This window comes from Durio zibethinus, chromosome 26, assembly GCF_047325235.1.
Source record: "Durio zibethinus cultivar Kanyao isolate XHJ-2024 chromosome 26, ASM4732523v1, whole genome shotgun sequence".
In the NCBI taxonomy this organism is placed as follows: domain Eukaryota; kingdom Viridiplantae; phylum Streptophyta; class Magnoliopsida; order Malvales; family Malvaceae; genus Durio; species Durio zibethinus.
The window spans coordinates 12,214,123-12,234,136 of NC_143187.1; the positions used below are offsets into that span (position 1 = coordinate 12,214,123).

At 33.8% G+C, this 20,014-nt stretch overlaps 3 protein-coding genes across 4 annotated transcripts; all 3 read left to right on the top strand.

Moving 5' to 3' along the window:
• The first annotated feature begins 2,265 nt into the window (after positions 1-2,265).
• LOC111275197 (Pentatricopeptide repeat (PPR) superfamily protein) lies at positions 2,266-4,679 on the top strand. Its single transcript, XM_022860375.2, has one exon. The coding sequence runs from the start codon at positions 2,569-2,571 to the stop codon at positions 4,549-4,551; it is 1,983 nt and encodes a 660-aa protein (XP_022716110.2). The 5' UTR covers positions 2,266-2,568; the 3' UTR covers positions 4,552-4,679.
• An 831-nt stretch (positions 4,680-5,510) lies between these two features.
• Positions 5,511-7,529, top strand: LOC111318812 (ATP synthase gamma chain, chloroplastic-like). Its single transcript, XM_022921680.2, has one exon. The coding sequence runs from the start codon at positions 6,132-6,134 to the stop codon at positions 7,260-7,262; it is 1,131 nt and encodes a 376-aa protein (XP_022777415.1). The 5' UTR covers positions 5,511-6,131; the 3' UTR covers positions 7,263-7,529.
• A 3,016-nt stretch (positions 7,530-10,545) lies between these two features.
• On the top strand, positions 10,546-19,959 carry LOC111275198 (starch synthase 3, chloroplastic/amyloplastic-like). 2 transcript variants are annotated; one of them, XM_022860376.2, is made up of 16 exons: positions 10,546-10,777; positions 11,169-11,235; positions 11,329-12,762; positions 13,264-13,478; positions 13,938-14,208; positions 14,769-14,944; positions 15,336-15,443; positions 15,899-16,008; positions 16,110-16,215; positions 16,781-16,951; positions 17,483-17,611; positions 18,056-18,292; positions 18,546-18,677; positions 18,801-18,912; positions 19,196-19,319; positions 19,515-19,959. In XM_022860376.2, exons 1-16 carry the CDS (start codon positions 10,658-10,660, stop codon positions 19,645-19,647), a joined length of 3,645 nt encoding a protein of 1,214 aa, XP_022716111.2. In that variant the 5' UTR covers positions 10,546-10,657; the 3' UTR covers positions 19,648-19,959. The 2 variants fall into 2 exon arrangements, with proteins under 2 accessions (XP_022716111.2, XP_022716112.2); XM_022860377.2 differs by having other exon boundaries at positions 18,056-18,238.
• Positions 19,960-20,014: the final 55 nt, after the last annotated feature.

Here is a 20,014-nt window from a genome sequence, read left to right on the forward strand (position 1 = left end):
CCTATCTTCTGAAAGAATAAAATTATAAGACCATATTATAATAATAATAAAAGAATTCTTTAAAATGTTTAGAAGATAAAAAGCAACTTTAATACTTTTTAGGACTTCTCAACCATGACCGACAATTTATAAAAGATCTTTCTAAAAAAAAAAAGTTATGTTAGAAAAGCTTAAAAATGATATTCCTTTCGAATAGACAAAAAAATTATTATGCTATTATTAGAGAAATAAAAAAAGAACTAAAGGAAGTTCTGAAGGTATATTTTCCTGAACATGTAGAGTAATGAATACTAAAAACATATGCTTCAAAAGAACATTAAAGATGTATTTTGAAAGCAAAAGTACATAACAATGAATTAATATATAAATATAATTTAGGTAAATTTAAATCAAACGAAATAAATTATATTATTTTAAAAAAAATTTATTAATTAAAAAAATGAAATAAGTAAATTTCATATTTATTTGACACTTGAACAATTTATTATTATAATTGATAATTAGATTGTCAAAAAAATTTTACAAAATAAGAAGGCCAAAATTAATTCAAGAATGATTATATGATAAAATTTTTATATCAATATAATTTTTTTATTAAATATATCAAATGGGTGATTGGGTTACAACTAGAAAAAGCCAACCTAAACTAGAATCTTCATCTTCTTTACATATAAATCCTAAAAATCCTAATCAAGAAATAAGAATTCAAGCCCCAATACAATATCCGAACACTAGATATTATTTTTATCCCCTATTCCACCACAATCAGTGATGGAACCCTATCAATTTTCTTAATGGTCTCAGGATCCAAATAATTTTTTGCAATCTCTTATTTTTGAGGTCATTAAACGAATAGAATCACTATTAAAATCACAACAATTAGATTTGATAAAGAATTTTTATAATCTAAGATTATCAGTAAAACTTTATAATGCAATTAATGAAGTATGGAAATTCTATCTTGTTGATGAAAAATCAGCTTTCAAAAAAAATCTGACACAGCATTCTAAATTAATGGCTAAACAAGACAACGAAGAATAAAATTTTAAAAATAATTTTAAAAAGTCTTATCTATAAAAGTGAAACAAGCATAATGAATTTGGCATTGAACAGATTAACAATTTTCATGAAATATGTGAATATTTTAATGAACAACTATTACAAAATATTTTCTCATTTGAAAAGGCTAAAAAGGTATAACCACCAGAATTTTTTTTTTGAATATTTTTAATATTATTCATTTAGAAAATAAATTTATTTTTAAAGAAAATTTTGAAGAATAATTTTCACAAGCTTATCTTCACAATGAGGAATTTCAAAAGGAATATTTAAATTAAAATTCAAATTTAATCATAAACCTTTTCATATATCAATATCAAAATTAGTTTTATAGGAAAAATAATTGTATAAAACTTTTCTTTTAATTTATTAGAAGAATTTCCTGCTTAAAAAATCATGATTTTTACTTGTATATTCGTATAACTATTATCAATTTTATTGAAATTTTTGAAAAAGAAAGGTTTTATTAACCTTATCGGATCTGGAAAGTAACTAAGACTCTAAAGACTAAGATTATTACCAACAAATGAAAATATTGAAGAAATTTTGCTTAAGAAAATTTTCAATATTTTAGTTTATATCAATGCACTACTGGAATTGATCTATTGGATATAGATTTGTCTATATCTTTGTTTAAAAAACTATTTAATAAAGTAAATCAAATAGAAAATATAAGATAGTTAATTTAGATTTAAATTCTGAATCTAAACAACTACTATTAAAAGTTAATTATAGATTAAAAAACTTTAATAAACAAAGAATGGAAACTATACTATGAATGAAAAATCAAAATTAATGAATTACAATTGTTGTCGTGGCTAAAAGAATTAGAAACTTGCCACAATTACTGGATTCTCTCAATTGCTTCCCGAGCAAATGATAAAACACTGATTTATTTATCAATTTCATCCAATGACTTAGATTTAATTTTAACTAATAAATCAATGACTGTGATTAATTCTCACCATCTAATATTTCAATTGTCAAAATTAATCTTTACATAACAATCCAAACACTTAAATAAAATGGTATCGTCTAACATTTAATAGTTAAGATTGATCCGCATCTAATAATCTTAAAACTAAAATTAATCCTTATTGTTAAGTGTATAAGTGTATAATGATAGAATTTAAAACGAAAACTCCTAACATTAACTACGGTAAAAGCTTTATTATTTTACTAGCTGAGCCTAAACGCCCTTGTTGCTAAAGGGGGGGCCGCGTTTCCAGTTGTAGCTTTACCAACGATAGGGCCTTCATTATTATTAGTAAAATAGGTTATTTGGGCGCATTTTCTCTTTTCTATTAGTAAGCTTGTCAAATACCAATGATAGGGGCCTTGATTATCATTAGGAACATTTTTTTCCCTTTGTATTAGTAAGATTGTCAAAAGGCTTTCCGATTGTTTGATTGCAGGAGCATCTATACTAGGGGGCCTTGCAACAAGGACACAGCTGTTAGAAAAAATCCCTCGGGACAGAAGAACGGGAAAGACGAATACGATTCTTGGATGTTGATATTTCAATGGTTTTCAGCTCTTATGTCCAAAAGAAGGTGTCTTTTCAGCCGAGGTTTGCATGTAGGTAAGCAATTCTCTTACCCAAGTAGTGAAGACATTGTCTTCGGAGCAATTTGCGTTAATTTAAGACATAGGAGATGGAAATTCATGGAGCAAGTGTCTCTAAGTCTTACAAATGCATTAGTGAGTCGTGTTGTTCGCGAGTTTCAGAACTCACCTCGGTTAGCCTTGGAATTTTACAATTGGGTTGGGGAGAAAAAACGCTTTTCACACTCATTGGAATCCTGTTGTGCTCTAATTCATGTGTTGGTCAAGTCGAGGAGATTCGATGATGCATTATCTCTATTGGAGAATTTAATGCGTGTAAATGGAATGACCCCATTGGAAGTTTTGGATGGTTTGGTGGATAGTTATGAATTCTGTGATTCCTGTCCAGCAGTCTTTGATGCATTGGTTAGAGCTTGCACTAACTGTGGGTCTGTTGAGGGTGCTTACGCAGTCATTAAGAAGTTGAGAATGGAGAGTCATTTTGTTTCCATTCATGCTTGGAATAATTTTTTGAGTCATCTTTTGAAGTTTAATGAAATTGGTAGATTCTGGAACATGTATAAGGAAATGATTTCTTATGGTTATATCCAGAATGTGAATACTTTCAACTTGGTTGTATATGCTCTTTGTAAGGAATGTAAATTACTAGAAGCTATTTCAAAATTTTATCAGATGTTGAAGAGTGGGATTTGGCCTAATGTTGTTACTTTCAATATGATAATAGATGGAGCTTGTAGGATGCGTGAGATAGAGCTTGCCTTGAAGCTAGTTGGGAAGATGGGAGTAATGTCAGGGAACTCTGTTTCACCCAACTCTGTAACTTACAATACTATCATTAATGGGTTTTGCAAATTAGGGAAAGTTGCATTTGTGGAAGATATTCTTAATGACATGGTTAAGGCAGTTGTTGAGCCCAATGTAACGACCTATGCAACCTTGATAGATGGTTATGCACGGGGAGGGTGTTTGGAGGAAGCACTAAGACTATGCAATGAAATGGTGGAAAGGGGCTTGATGCCTAATACCGTTATTTATAATTCAATCCTCCATTGGCTTTACCTGGAAGGTGATATGGAGGGAGCTTCTTTAGTTTTATCTGACATGATTGACAAGCATGTATTCCCTGATCAATTCACCTACTCCACTCTCATAAAGGGGCTTTGCAGAAATGGACATGTGATGCAAGCTTTTAAATTTCATAGCCGGTTTCTAGAAAAGAATGTCATTGAAGACACATTCTCACACAATATTCTCATCGATTACCTTTGTAAAAGCAATAATTTATCAGGAGCCATGCAACTTTTAGGCAGCATGTTTATCCATGGTTTAATTCCTGACTTGGTCACATATGGTGCTTTAATTGATGGGTACTGCAAGGAAGGGAAGGTAGAAAATGCTGTTCAGATCTATGAAAAAATGGCAAAGGTGAAGAAAGAACCTAACATGGTGATATATAACTCTATTCTTAATGGATGTTGCAAGGAGATGTCAGTGGATGTTGCGAGTCGGATGACAGATTCATTAAAGAGTATGGGTTTACCTGATGCCATAACATATAACACTCTCATAAGTGGTTATTGTGGCTGTGGTAATATTGAGGAGGCATTTGCTTTATTCTTGGAGATGAAAATGGAGAGGAGGTTAGTAAACAGAGTAACTTACAACACATTGATAAACTTTCTTTGCAAGCGTGGATGCATTCAACAAGCAAAAGAACTAATGAAGAGAATGGTTCTACAGGGCCTGCTTCCTGATTTTATAACATACACAATGCTCATTACCTGTTCTGCTAAGAATTGTAGTCCAGATGAAGTGATTGAATTGCATGACTACATGGTGCTTAAAGGAGTGATTCCTGACAAACAGACATACCAGGCTATTGTTGGCCCTCTTCTTGGGGAAGAAAATGAGGAGACTAAAGTTTAGTTTTAATATTTTCTTATGTTAGTTCAGTTGGCTTAAAATTTTTCCTTCTTATTCTTTATTGTCATCAGGTAATGAAAAACTGAGAACCTTTTTCCTTAATGAGAAATTTGTACTTATAAGGTTTCGCATATGATGTGGCCAACTGTGCATCTGTCACGCAATATGATTGAATATGATAAGTTGATTTTGTATGCGATTGGATGTATTATCATGTGAAATTTCCTACTCAAAAGAACGGTTCTAGGATGGATCTGTTTGTTCATAAGTGGTATATGGATTCTACAAGGATAATTCTTCTTGCGTATGAATGAATAGGCATCTATCTGAAAAGTTAAATATATATATATATATATATAATTGTAAAGATGAAATAATCAATGTGGCCTCTTAAGATTTCAGGGGCCTGCAATGCTTAAATACTTGCATTTGCCTATTGATAGGATCCCTTCCACGTGTTACAGTTCGAGTGCATGCTTTGGTTTACCATCCTTTCTTCCCCTTCTTGGGTTCAAAATATATCTATATTGAAAGTCATAGCTCTGGCAACACTGGTCTGCAAAGACCCAAATACGGGCATTTCAGTTCTGATGCAGACGTTGCGTCCTATTAAATTGAAATCGATCTTCTGATCTGACCAGTAATGTATTGCCCTATGATTGTGTGGCCAGGAAATTTCTTTATCCTTTTTGTTTTTTTCCCTATTGTTCGAGGGTACAGTACACCAGCAAAATGTCCAAGGCGCGTTTGTTTTCTATAACGCAATCTTTTTCTACGGAAATATAAATGGAGATTCAGATAATAAAGCTCGATCTTTTGATCTTTTCTCCATCCAGGAGAAAAAAAAACTATTGCTGCATGAAGTCTGGCTTCCCGTATCAGGAGAATGCTGACAATAATGGCATTTACGTTGAACCTTTATTACACAAAATCGTACAAGAAGATGGAATGTTCTACAGATGCTTGAGATTAACTAACTTAAACATACACAATAGAAGAGGTAGCTTATTTTAACTAACTTAGACATACCCAATAGAAGAGGCAGCTTATTTCCTGAGAATTACCTGACATGATAATATCAAGAAGTAAATATTTCCTGGGAATCACATCGAGCAGCTGAGACTTGGGAGGATCTAAATTCCTGGAGCCGTATATACCTTTCCGAGTAGGAAGCCTATCAAGTTAAGATCCAAAACACAACCACTCAGATCTTGCCACATCAGATAGGTCACACCAGGATGTAAGGGTGACAAAGGAATGAATCAAACTACTCTCTTGAACAATCTATAACGGGCAAAATCCTTATCCCAAACCTCAACCACAAGGAATGAATCAATCTACTGTCTCGAGCAATCTCCAACGGTCGAAATCCTTATCCCAAACCTCATCCACTCCCTCCCTCTCCCTCCACTCATTCCTTCTCATTTCCTTCATACCAGAAACCACTCCCAACACACGAAAAGATAAGAATTCACAAAACCAAATTTGGTCTATACAAAAGGAAACCCACAAAGAAAAACGCTCTCCTCTTTCTCTCTTTAGAGTAATTCTCTTCTTGTAGAGCTCCTGAATCCATTGTCACCATGTCTTGCTCTAATCTGACAATGTGGGTGTCATCAAAACCATCTATTTCTGACACCTCTTCACTTTCTTTCCTTTCTTTCATCAGCCCTTTTCAGCTTCCTTCTCAAAGTTCAAGTCCCTGTAACCCTTCAAGGTCCTCATCTGCAACCCCAGTTCACTGTAGTCTCCGTGAGATTAGAAGTCGTATTGATTCAGTAAAGAACACACAAAAGATCACTGAAGCCATGAAGCTTGTTGCTGCTGCTAAAGTCAGGAGAGCACAAGAAGCTGTGGTCAATGCTAGACCCTTCTCTCAGTCTCTGGTAGAAGTTCTCTACAGCATCAATGAACAAATCCAGACTGAAGACATAGATCTTCCTCTTACAAATGTTAGGCCTGTCAAAAAAGTTGCCTTGGTTGTTGTTACTGGTGATCGTGGCCTTTGCGGAGGTTTCAACAATGCTGTCATCAAGAAAGCTGAAGCAAGAATTTCAGAATTAAAGGAGCTTGGACTTGATTATACTGTAATTAGTGTAGGGAAAAAGGGTAACTCATATTTTATCCGTAGGCCTTACATTCCAGTGGATAGGTTTATAGATGGTACTTCACTCCCTACAGCTAAAGAAGCTCAGGCCATTTCAGATAATGTTTTTGCACTCTTTGTTAGTGAAGAAGTTGATAAAGTAGAGCTTTTGTATACCAAGTTCGTGTCGTTGGTTAAGTCTGATCCTGTGATTCATACTTTGCTGCCACTCTCACCAAAGGGAGAGATCTGTGATATAAATGGGGTTTGTGTTGATGCTGCTGAGGATGAGTTCTTCAGATTGACAACCAAGGAAGGGAAACTGACAGTTGAGAGAGATGTTATGAGGATTGAGACAAAGGGATTCTCTCCCATTTTACAGTTTGAGCAGGATCCAATTCAGATTCTTGATGCTTTATTGCCTCTCTATCTAAACAGCCAGGTTTTAAGAGCTTTGCAGGAATCATTAGCTAGTGAGCTTGCTGCTAGGATGAGTGCCATGAGCAATGCTTCTGATAATGCCCAGGAATTGAGAAAGACCTTGTCTATTCTCTACAATCGGCAGCGTCAAGCGAAAATCACAGGAGAGATATTGGAGATTGCTGCCGGTGCCGATGCGATGGCCTAATGAATTTGCGCTTCTTCTTTTCCTAACAATCGTGTTTCTTTGTGGGTATAAAAAAAATTTATGAGTAATTTCCTTCTCATTCCTATATCCTTGTTTAAGAACAATTATGCAGATAAGATAGTACTTTTTTGCATTGTAATTCTCAAATGCGCATAAACTCTTTGCACGATGAGAACTGCAATGTGTTTTCGAATTGAAATAGAAGAGCATTCTACCCATCTTTGTATGTTATTTTTCCCCCTAATTACATGTAAAATACTTGTTCTAGTTGGAGTTTTTACCAAAGGGTCCCCTTAATTTGCTTCCATTCTTAGTCCTTGAACGGAAACTGACAGATGAATCAAGCTTCATTCTACACAACTGCTTCATAGCAGAAGCATCAATAAAGCCTTAGTTTCCCTTCTGTGCTCTAAATTTGATCGAAATTCAGACCGTTAAAATGTTGCCTTTCCAAAAGGTCTTGCTGATAAAAAGCACTAACAGCAGTCCCTCCTCATGACAGTCGTTCCTGAATTTTCAAAACTATGCAAAATTTTTATCTTGTTTTCTCCTTTTTCAAATATCAAAACAAATTGTCATGTCGTTAGCCTTGAAATTCTAGTGATATGATATATCGTCTCAAGTTCCTGATGCCATGTGCTTCTGTCATGCCACTATCAATCCATACAACTACATCCGATCAATGTTTTTCATTAGGAAATTTGGTGGATCTAAGTTAACTTCACTAGAAATTTAGACACCTAAATGAGAAATTAGATATGATCTGCAGTTTATCAGACAAAAGCAACAAAAAGCACAGAATCCTGCATAAAGGCTTTGATGCCAACTAGTTGGAGCTAACCATATGAATCTGTTTGACCACCCTTTCGTGCAGCTGCCCTACATGACAAGCAAAGCTCTCGTTCCAGGTTGGTTTAAGGATTGGAGAAGTAGGCAGAGGTCCCCCAACTCCCAACTCATATTAATGGTAAAGAAAAAGAAAAAAAAAAAACAATCAGGAAAAACATGTGCTAAACTCTGGCCATAAAGAAGGCAAGGTGAAAGCCACTTCTGCGGTGTTTAAAGCAACAATACATTGATTTTCACAGGTAAACAAGAAAAAAAAAGGTTTGGTAAAGGTAAGGTCACATTCACATGTTGCTCTTGGGTTTGCCAAGCCCCAAGCTTCAAACTCAGCAGGGAAGAGTTTGGCTATAAAAAACTTTAATCTGACAAAAGATATTGCAAATTATAATGGAAAATTGCTAAAAGAGAAATTCAGTGGACAGAAACTAAGCATGTTTTGATTTACAAACAATGAAAACTCAGTGGGGTTTTTCATTATTATTTTATTTTTTTCGTATACTATAACCTTGTGGGACTTGAGTTTAGGACTAAAATCCTTCTTGACTCGGAATATGTTCTTGGCAAAACAAGAAAATAAACAAACAAAAAATGTGTTGGAATAACCAATGTACCATACATGGAGACATAATTCCTGGATTAATATATTGAAAAAATTTTAAGTCGCAAAATTATATTCTTTAATTTTATATTAAAAGAACGTGTGGGTATAATATTATATATATATATAAAAATATGTGAATATAATATGATATATATATTTAAATTTAAATATGTGAAACATTTTTTATAATATAATATCGTGAGATTTTTAAGTTAAAGTGGATAATATTTCATAAGTTAAGTACGAATCTTTACGAATACTATCAAAATAATCACCTCAAAAATTACGTGCTACAGATAAGTTACCTTTAGAATCTTAACGTTTAGTATAATTTTAATCCTTTAAAGGTGTTGTATGATATATATATATATATATATATTTAAATTCAAATATGTGATGTTATCAAGTTTTAAAAGTTGAAAGATTATAATGCCATCAATCTAATATTAAAAAAATACATAAATATAATATAATATATATATAAAGATTTAAATTCAAATATATAAGATCCATTTTATGAGATAAAATTATGAAACCTATATATAAAGATCTAAATTAAAATATGCGAGCCTTCGATACTTCACAAATTTAATGTAAATCTACACAAATAAAATTAATGAAATTACGGAAGTTATTAAATGCTATACGGTGAAAAATTACTAATGATTTTTATACTTCAAAAATATTGATCTTATAGATCATATGAGATGAACAGTTATAAATTTTCATTTTTTTTTCCGCTCCATTTCGTCTCCTTCTTTGGCAATACAGATTACTATCCGGTTTTGGATATGTTCAAAGAAAAGAAAAACTTGTATCACTGAAAAAGCTAGATTTAATGAATTGTAATTTTGGTTTGAGACTTGAATTTGAGTTTGAAGAGTGAAATTTGCTAAAAACTTTTTGTTTTTGTAAATGATATGTGTTACATCTTTTGATAAAATTTACATAAAATTTTATAAATAAAATTTATAAATTTTTTAAAAATATAAATAAATAAAAAGTTTAATAAAAAATTTAAATCAATAAATTAATAAAATTTAATATGTAAATCAATGATACGTAAAAAATTATTAAAAATATTATTTATAATTTAAATTTAATTGATATTTATTTAATGATAAAAATTTAATTAATATTTTTATTAAATATATTTATTTAACAAATTTAATAAAATTTTTTATTTATATGATGAAATTTTTTAATTTATAAATTTTAATTTTAATTTATTTTTTTTAATAAAATTTTTTTATAAATTTCTCGTATAAAACTTTACGTAAATCTATTCCTACGTCCTTCAAGTCTAAAAGAAGAGATATAATAAACTTAGCAGTAGCACACAACTTCGCAATAACACCAATGCTGACTTGTGCTAAAAAACTATGCCCCAGAGATGAGACCACATGGCATCTTCCAATTTGACGTGCCAATGTCCTGGTGGATTCCATTTTACGGTTCTTCATCAACTAGCAGCCTTAAAAAGCCTATTTAGTGCTTCGAATTCTTAAAAAGATTTTTATGATATGTTAGTCAAGGGCTGCTTTTATCTGCACCCAAACCTCTCAGAACACCCACTTCAACTCATGTTTGACCGTACGATCAAACAGCAATCTTAGACCAACGGTCATCACATTATTAAAAGTTTGATATCTTAGATTGAAGAACATTGTAAAATTGTAGTTTTTTAATGGATGAGATTCTACGACTCTTTTGATGGGGCTGTTATCAGCCAGGCGTCAGTTCCATCTTCTATTCCCTGTTTTTGTATAATATAAAATTTTGGATTTTTATAATTATTTTTGGAATATTAAATTCAAAGATTTGCACCGTTTTAAAGGGATCAAGTTCACGAATGCATCGATAACTACAGATTTCAGTGAAGAAAAAATTTTCCTAGAAGCAAAGCTTGAACTACAAACATTCCCTCTTCTGTTCTGACAACTTAGCCATGGAAATGTCTTTGCAAGTAGAAAGACCATTGAGTTACAAAGCTGTGTTTAACAACACGGATGGCTGCTTCAAGATCAAACCTTTTCTGGGTTCCTTCCCTTTTGCGAGAACTACAATGGTAAACTTACTGTTTTTTTTTTTTTTGGTTGTTGGGTTTTCAGTGTTCTTGTTCTTTTTTGATTTTGAGCGCAAAGTTTGGTTTTTTATGTGCGTCTGATTTGAAAGATTCGTGTGTTTTCTCTTTCGTAATTGAAATGATAAGTGGTAGTACTGATTTTTTGTTGTTTCATATATGAAAATCATGTCTTTCCATTGTTTTTTATTGAGTTTTTTTTAGTTTCATTTTATTATTTTCCATAGAAATCTCACTCCTTACTAATAGTACTACTTGTTCCGGCAATGTTACGTCTGTTTGTAGCATTACTCTTAGTATATAAGTTCATGTGGAATTGTATTGGGATTGCTTTTACCTTACATATGCTTGTGCAAATTTTGATTATTGATTTCAGTTTACTCCATGGCGTACCAAGTGCCCTTCCAGCAGGCTTTCACATAGGGTTGCTGCTGGTGCAGCTGGTTAGTTGTTGCTAACTGATGTGCTAAGGTTTCAACTTAACGTTTTTGGTAACCAATCTTTGATTTGTTCTATAATATTGTGACTTTCTGTAGATTTTTCAAAGAGGAGACAAAGAAGACTGTCTAACCCAAGCTCTAAAGGTAAAGCACCGAAGGGTTTCACCCCGAAAACACAAGTAGGCACAAGCACCCAGAAGAGGGATCAAAAGAATGATGGTGAGAATGAGGATTCAAGTATTCCCACATCAAGTGAGTCTGTGGAGCCTAACAAGCCAGAAATTGAATCAAATGTTGCCCTGGAGGAAGAATCAATCATTGAGCTTTTTCAGAAGAATAAGGTAGATGAAGGTACATCAAGTGAGTTTGCAGAGCCTAACAAGACAGAAATTGAATCAAATGTTGCTGTTGAGGAAGAATCAACTGTTGAGCTTTATCAGAAGAATAAGGTAGATGAAGGTGAAAAGGAAGAGTCAAAAGAGAATATACTATCAATGGGCAAAGAGTTAGCTGTTGGTAAAAGCAACCAGAATGTGGAAAATGGGAGCATAAGTAAGATTCTTGAAGATGTTACAGAAGAAACAATTTTAAAAAATGATATTGTGAGTACATCAAGAGATGTAGCCTCTGAAGGAAAGCATTTGGATGGCACAAAAACTGATGACACTGTTACTGTCAAGGATGAAATTGTTGAGTCTGATGAAAAAACAATTGAAGATACTTCTCTAAAGCTGAAGTTGGAGATGGAAGCAAATTCGCGTAAACAGGAAATTGAGGGGATTGCTGAGGAAAACTTCTCGAGGGGGAACAAAATTTTTGTTTATCCTCAGATTGTAAAACCTGAAGAAGACATAGAACTGTTCTTTAATAGGACTTTCTCCACTTTGAACGATGAGCCAGATATTCTGATCATGGGAGCCTTCAATGACTGGCGATGGAGATCATTCACTAAAAGGTTGAATAAGACACATCTCAAAGGGGATTGGTGGTCTTGCCAGATTCATGTTCCGAAGGAAGCTTACAAGATGGATTTTGTGTTCTTTAATGGGCAGAATGTGTATGACAATAATGATAAAAAGGATTTCTGCATACCTGTGGAGGGTGGAATGGATGTGTTTGCATTTGAAGATTTCTTGCTTGAGGAGAAGCGAAGGGAACTAGAGAAACTTGCAAAAGAGCAGGCTGAAAAGGAAAGGAAAGAAGAAGAGCAGAGAAGAATAGAAGCAGAGAAGGCAGCAAGCGAGGCAGAAAGAACACAAGCAACGATGGAGACTGAAAGGAGGCGAGAAATATTGCAACAATTGATGAAAAAGGCTGCAAGGTCAGTTGATAATATTTGGTTCATAGAGCCTAAGGAATTCAAGGGCACGGACAAGGTCAAGTTATATTATAACAAAAGTTCAGGTCCTCTTGCTTATGCCAATGAGCTTTGGATTCATGGAGGGCATAATAATTGGAATGATGGATTAACAATCATCGAAAAGCTTGTCAGATCAGAGAGAGCGGGTGGTGACTGGTGGTATGCTGAAGGTATGGTTGACCTATTACCTTCTGTTTAATTTGTTGTTGGTACACTGTGGGTGATATTAAAGTTGATATCCTATGGGTCTAGAGTTTAAAATCTGCCAAAATTTGATCCACAACATTTGCTACACTTTATTGTGGATTCCCTTTTGAGATACTTATCAAAATGCTAGGAAATGTTGCTTAATATACAAGATATTGGATGTTTAAGCTTTGGTGAATAAAGTGATTGTTATGGCCATAAACATGCTTGCTTGACCTTATGGGAACTTTGTTTGCATTGAAATTACATACAGGAATTACATAATGCTTGCTGCTTCTATCTTGGGTTCTTTAATGTCTTTGATTTGGTTGGGTAGAGAGCCATTTGATTCCTTTTGAAATGCAGTTGTTTTGTGGCTCATCTAATTGAACTAGCTGGATAGTCAATTGAGATAATATTTTGTAATAAAGAGGGACATTTCTGTGGTGTTTCATAATATGAATGAGATTGGAAATTTTCTGCAGTTGTTATACCTGATCGAGCCCTTGTGCTGGATTGGGTCTTCGCTAATGGACCACCTAAGGTTGCCATTGTGTATGATAACAATAATTATCAAGATTTCCATGCAATTGTTCCAAGAAGCATTTCTGAAGAGCTGTACTGGGTTGAGGAAGAACACCAGATATTTAGGAAGCTTCAAGAGGAGAGGAAACTAAGGGAGGAGGCTGTACGTGCCAAGGTCAGTTTCCATAAAACTATATTCCTAATAATTACTTTCAATTTCTGCATAATAAAACATATTGAAGATTCTAATAGTATTCTACCTTCTCCTTTTGAATTTATGAATGGTGTAATTTTCAAGACATGCAAACCTAAGGATATTTTGCAGAAAGATTAGGCTAGTCACATTTAAGAACTTTGTAGTGAAAGATTAGGGTTGTTTTCCGCTGACTGTGATGGAAGAGACATAGATGTAGTTGCTTGGTTTGTTTACTGCTGACTTCTGTTCAATGCTTTTTCTTCTTATGACAAGAATGTTAATTTTGAACCATTGGGAATTTATTTTCTGCATATATATTGACTGATATTAGTTTTCTTGTGTTCCAGACTTCCAGTAGAAATAAAGATAAAAAAAGTTTATTTTCATTTATCTCAATTTTATTTACGTATTTCTTTTCTTATTCTTCTCCTGTCATAGGCTGAGAAGACAGCATCTATGAAAGCAGAAATGAAAGAAAGTACTTTAAAGAGATTCCTGCTTTCTCAAAAGCATATAGTTTATACTGAGCCTCTTGACGTTCAGGCAGGAACAACGGTGACAGTTTTTTACAATCCTGCTAACACGGTTCTTAATGGAAAACCTGAAGTATGGTTCAGATGTTCATTTAATCGTTGGACTCACCGTATGGGTCCATTACCACCTCAACAAATGTTGCCTGCAGACAATGCTTCTCATGTAAAAGCAACTGGTAAATTCAGTCAACCTTATTATCAGGATTTTGAGTTATATGGGACTGTTCAGTTATTGCTTGTTCTCTTTACATGGAGACTAAGCTTTTCTTTATCTCCCCCATTGCACCTTGTTCTTGTTACGAGTAAAGCTAACATACATGGTTTGTGTATATTTTGTGGTTATGACATTTCATCTATCAGTATCTTTTATAATCCATTTTTGTGAATAGAAAATTGTACTGCTTCTTGGATCATCTGCTGTTTGCATTCACCATTTTATTATCTTCTGCTTGCTGGCCCTCTCCTCTTGAAAGATCTTTTGGTCCAAGAGAATAAATGTGAAGAACAGATCCAGACATTAAATTGTTTGGAATTCAATCTGTGCCTAAGTTTTAGGCATATATGACCTATCAATTGTTGCTTTGTATCATCTCCTTAGGTTACATATGGCCCTTTTTTTAATTTTTGGCTTTTATTGTATTCAATCTTTGTATTAATGTTGCATTCTCAATGTCCCTGCATTCTAGAGGTTTTTTCTACTTTTGGAAGCAAAGACTTACTTTATGTGTCATTGCAGTCAAGGTTCCTTTGGATGCATATATGATGGACTTTGTATTCTCTGAGAGGGAAGATGGTGGCACTTTTGACAACAAAGGTGGTATGGATTACCATATACCTGTTTTTGGAGGAATTGTGGAAGAGCCACCAATGAACATAGTGCATATTGCTGTTGAGATGGCCCCCATTGCAAAGGTAACTTTTGGACATTAAGGGAGTTTACACTTTGAAAACTTTTTTATTGCTCTGATATATCAAGGTATTTTTTATAGTTTTTCATTGCTTATGAGTCTATTCAGATTCTTTCTCTTAATGAAGAGAAAATTCTTTAGGCCGGAAGAAGGCCAGAGTGACATGTCTTTTCCTAATGAGAAGTGTTTTGGAAATGACACAGTTGGGGGAGAGGATGCTGAACCTCAGAAAGAAATAGAACATCATGGACATCTGGGCTCTTGACCTAATATAAGTCATATAACTGATTTTGTGTTGTATTGTTTCCAGTTTGCGGTCAAATATGTAGTAAAAACCCAAAAGATTTTCCATTTTCCATCTTTTGCTCAATTGTGTCCTTTTTATAACTTTGCAGGTTGGAGGTCTGGGTGATGTCGTTACTAGTCTCTCTCGTGCTGTTCAAGATTTAAACCACAATGTGGACATCATTCTTCCAAAGTATGACTGCTTGAACCTTAGCCATGTAAGCTTCATCACTGTCACTTTAGCCAGATTTTTAATCTTGACTGTTTTCACTGGATTGCCTTAATTTACTTAAATTATGGATTTTTCTGGTTTTTATTCTTGCTTACTAGGCATGCTGTTTGTAAGCTTGCTTGTGGCGTTAGATATCTTGCATGAGGTGGTTGAAGTGCATTTTTCTTTTAATAATATATCAGTGTTAAATTGTCGCATAACCTTTTCTTATTGGGTTTTCCATACAAGGCTTACCTTCCCTCATCTTTATTAGGGCTATACATGATGAAAAATTTTGTGGATGCTACTTAAAAGATGTTTATTGTCACATAATCTGCTTCTCATTGTCTTTCATTCATATCTTAATATTCAAAAAACATATAAAACAATTCATTCATCTCTTTTCATTTTTCAAACTTTTGAAGAATTTCAGATCTGTCAAATGAATGTTTTATGATATAGGTGAAGGACATGCATTACCAAAGAAGCTATTCTTGGGGTGGCACTGAAATTAAAGTTTGGTTTGGAAAAGTGGAAGGTCTTTCAGTTTATTTTCTGGAGCCACAAAATGGGTAATTTTTATACTCCTGATGAACCTTTAATAATTAAAATGTTTCACTTCGTTAAAAAAAATTATAATCATAAGAATCTTTTGGTGTATTGTTGCTTTCAGATTCTTTTGGACAGGTTGTGTTTATGGTTGCAGAAATGATGCAGAAAGGTTTGGTTTCTTTTGTCACGCTGCTCTCGAATTTCTACACCAAGGTGGATTTCACCCTGTAAGTTCACGATTCAACATATGGTTCTGGCTTAAATATTTGAAACCACGTGCTTGGTAGTATATCGAGTAAATTACCTACATGCATGGCGGTTTTATTTTTCCTAGCAATTGTCAAACCCATCTTGCTTTGCTGTTCAGCTCTATAGGCCTTACTATTCATTTGTAGAAGAATTTTGGCTATAATAACAAAAAGCCCTCAACTTTACCACTTTATTGAGATAAGCCTCTATACTTTTATTGCACCCAAATAAGCCCTTAACCTTTAATTTATATCCAAATAAGCCCTTACCCTTTAATTTATACCTAAATAAGCTTTTAACATAAATCAATCTTTCATTTGAAGTAAGGGCTTATTCGGATACAAATCAAAGTAAAAAAGTTTATTTGGTATAGTAAAAGTATAGGAACTTATTTAAGAAAATTGAAATAATTCAAGGGCTTTTTTAATATTTTAGCTAATAATATTATGGGTGCACGACACTCTTCAATGATTGTCTCTTTCTAGCATGTATGGGAAAAATATTCCAAGGATAATCATTTTAAGTGTGCTTAACCCTTGGTAGGATATCATCCATTGCCATGATTGGTCTAGTGCCCCAGTTGCAGGGCTGTTTAAGGACCATTATATGCATTATGGTCTCAGCAAAACTCGGGTTGTCTTCACCATACATAACCTTGAATTTGGAGGACACTTCATTGGGAAAGCTATGGCATACGCAGACAAGGCTACAACTGTATGTACCTAAAATTTCCTCATAGTTAGTGTAGTTTACTTAATATAATATTGCTGTTTTAATTTTTGAACTTCAATAACAGTATGTTCCTTTATTCTTTACTTAATTTATAGGAAATGTTTTAAAGATATATAATGTGCTCAATTTAGGACCATATCCTTGGGTATCACCAGACCAGTAGGCATCAGCTTTTTCCATTTTCATTTGAAGAGATATAACTAATTGCTAAGCGCTTCAGAAACTTAATCTTTTGGAGAAAGGTCCATAGTATTTACTATTCTCTTTGAATTTGAATTTTTTTTATAAAGATAACTGCCTTGTGCTTGAGTATAATGTACTAGATTCAGAATATAGTGAGCAAGTGATACATCTATAACCCTTTGTGGCACATTCAATCCAGTGAAATTAGAAATTTCTATTTTACTTAATCCTAATACCATGTTATGGTCTCTAACACAAGATATTTGTGGTTTTTTATCCTTCATAGTTACTGTCACGGTGTCTGAATTACTGTTTATTTATATTATGCAGGTATCTCACACCTACTCAAAGGAGGTTGCTGGAAATCCTGCGATTGCTCCGCATCTCCACAAGTTCCATGGAATATTAAATGGAATTGACTTAGATATTTGGGATCCCTATAATGATAAGTTCATTCCTGTAAGTAGATATCTATGAGCTTTTCCTCAATCCTTAAAAGAAATAAAGAAGGAACTGTTTTGCATCGGTAGATTTTTTTTTTCTTGATTCATATTTAAATAAAGGGACTTCTTGTTCCTTCTTTTTTCTGTCGAGAAATTTCCACGTCTTCTTTCCCTCTTCATTCCTTTAACTCCTTTTAGATCTTGGAGATGCTGTTTAAAGTTGTATTTTGTTGAATGTGTTGATCTGCTGCCTTGATCATATAACAAGCAATACCAACTGTTACCACCATGATTGGGACTTAAAATACTTCACAATTTTGTGGATGCAATATTCTAAATCAACTTTTGCAATTTATGCTCTCTAAAAAGAAGTGTAAATTGGCGTCTAGAGCATTTCATTTGAAGCTTTTGTCCTATTTTTCCTATTATTGCTTTTGATGTGTGATACTTGTCCTTCCAGATGTCTTATACTTCAGAAAATGTTGTTGAAGGCAAACGAGCTGCCAAGGAAGCCTTGCAGCAAAGGCTTGGTTTGAGAAAATCTGATCTTCCTTTGGTTGGAATTATTACTCGCTTAACTCACCAGAAAGGAATCCATCTCATCAAGCATGCAATTTGCCGCACCTTAGAACGCAATGGACAGGTTACCCTCTCCTTTATGAGGTCATATAGAATCACACATATGAGGTCATTATCGGTATGGACTTCTAAGTAGTGACATTGATGTGATATTCACCACAAATTCTGGCAGTCTCTCAATATTATACGAATTTCATTTTACCATTCTTGACACGAGTATGCAAGCATAACACAGTTCACAATTCATGTTGTCTAATTTGTTTGAAATGAATGTATAAACAAGGAAGTCTAGTGTTTCATGTGGGCCTCCTTGATTGTGTATTTCTACTCAATACATCTCAATAAGTGAATGATGGAAGTTTTGGCAACAGGTTGTATTACTTGGCTCTGCTCCTGATCCTCGCATCCAAAATGATTTCGTCAATTTGGCCAATCAGCTGCATTCAACTCATGGGGATCGTGCTCGCCTTTGTTTGACCTATGATGAGCCTCTTTCTCACTTGGTGTGTGCTCTCAAAGTTTATTTTTATTTATTATTATTCTCTGAAAGAGAATACTTGTATTTTGCTCCTGCAATATGATTCTAGCAATTTTTATCTGCTTTTTTTTTATATTTATTTTCACAGATATATGCCGGTGCTGATTTCATTCTAGTCCCCTCAATTTTTGAGCCTTGTGGACTTACGCAACTGACAGCAATGAGATATGGTTCCATACCTGTTGTTCGCAAAACAGGAGGTTCATACTTACTTAAGTCTGTAATTTTGGTATCTCTGAACAATATTGTGTGTTAATTACTGAGATGTTTTGATATGTGAATGATCTCTTGTTTCGATGCATGGAAGTGTACAGGCATTACGAATGACATCTAGATTTTTCTTATGTTTACAAACTGCATATGATTTTCATTGAATTTATTGTTTTCTTAGGAGGTGCTATTTTATATGAATTTTGGTGAGCTTCTGTTCTTAGAACCTCACGAAGTGTACTGACACATTGTTTCCACTACTTTTTCTTTAAGGACTTTATGACACTGTATTTGATGTTGACCATGATAAAGCTAGAGCAGAAGCACAAGGTCTTGAACCCAACGGATTTAATTTCGATGGAGCTGATAGTGCTGGAGTCGATTATGCCCTTAATAGGTGAGTTTATTTCTCAGCACGGAAGTTTGTTAAGTGCATTGGTTTCTTCATTATCAGTTAGTTTCCAAGTTTCCATACTCATAGGAAGACATGGCACTTGCTGCATTTGTACCCTTCCTCCGGGTTCTTGCTCTTTCCTATGTTTTGCATATATATGATGGTTTGAGATGTATTTATTACTCATTGATAATATAGGGCAATATCTGGTTGGTATGACGGTCGGGATTGGTTTTACTCATTGTGCAAGAGGGTGATGGAGCAAGACTGGTCTTGGAACCGGCCTGCACTTGATTATATGGAGCTTTACCATGCGGCAAGGAAATACTAAAAGAAAAGAAGCTGGTTAACCAAAGATATGCAAATCATTCCCATCTCATAGCTTGTACAGGGTTTAGTGAATACCTATCTTTTAGTGTTGTTCCCTCTCTAAAGTTCATTTTGCTGCCATAGTTTTAGCTCTTAAAATCATACATCCATTTTTATGTAGCATAAAGCAATATAGGCTATCCTTCAAATAAAAAAAAAATGTATGATTAAAGAGAGCAACATTTTTTTGGACTGTTGTTGATTCATGTCTATGAAATGATGAAATAATGTCAAACGTAGAAAGCACAAAAATAAAAGCCACTGTTAATGAGAATTTCTTGTATGTTAGAAAACTTTAATCTAATAGTGGTAGAGTTCGTTTTATATAC

Excerpts from the sequence above, each read along its gene's own strand:
- LOC111275197 (XM_022860375.2), top strand. The coding sequence starts at position 2,569 with ATGTTGATATTTCAATGGTTTTCAGCTCTTATGTCCAAAAGAAGGTGT.
- LOC111318812 (XM_022921680.2), top strand. The coding sequence starts at position 6,132 with ATGTCTTGCTCTAATCTGACAATGTGGGTGTCATCAAAACCATCTATT.
- LOC111275198 (XM_022860376.2), top strand. The coding sequence starts at position 10,658 with ATGGAAATGTCTTTGCAAGTAGAAAGACCATTGAGTTACAAAGCTGTG. Across the intron at positions 10,778-11,168 it reads CTTTTGCGAGAACTACAATG|TTTACTCCATGGCGTACCAA; the intron begins GTAAACTTACTG and ends TATTGATTTCAG. Across the intron at positions 15,444-15,898 it reads ACTGCTTGAACCTTAGCCAT|GTGAAGGACATGCATTACCA; the intron begins GTAAGCTTCATC and ends TTTATGATATAG.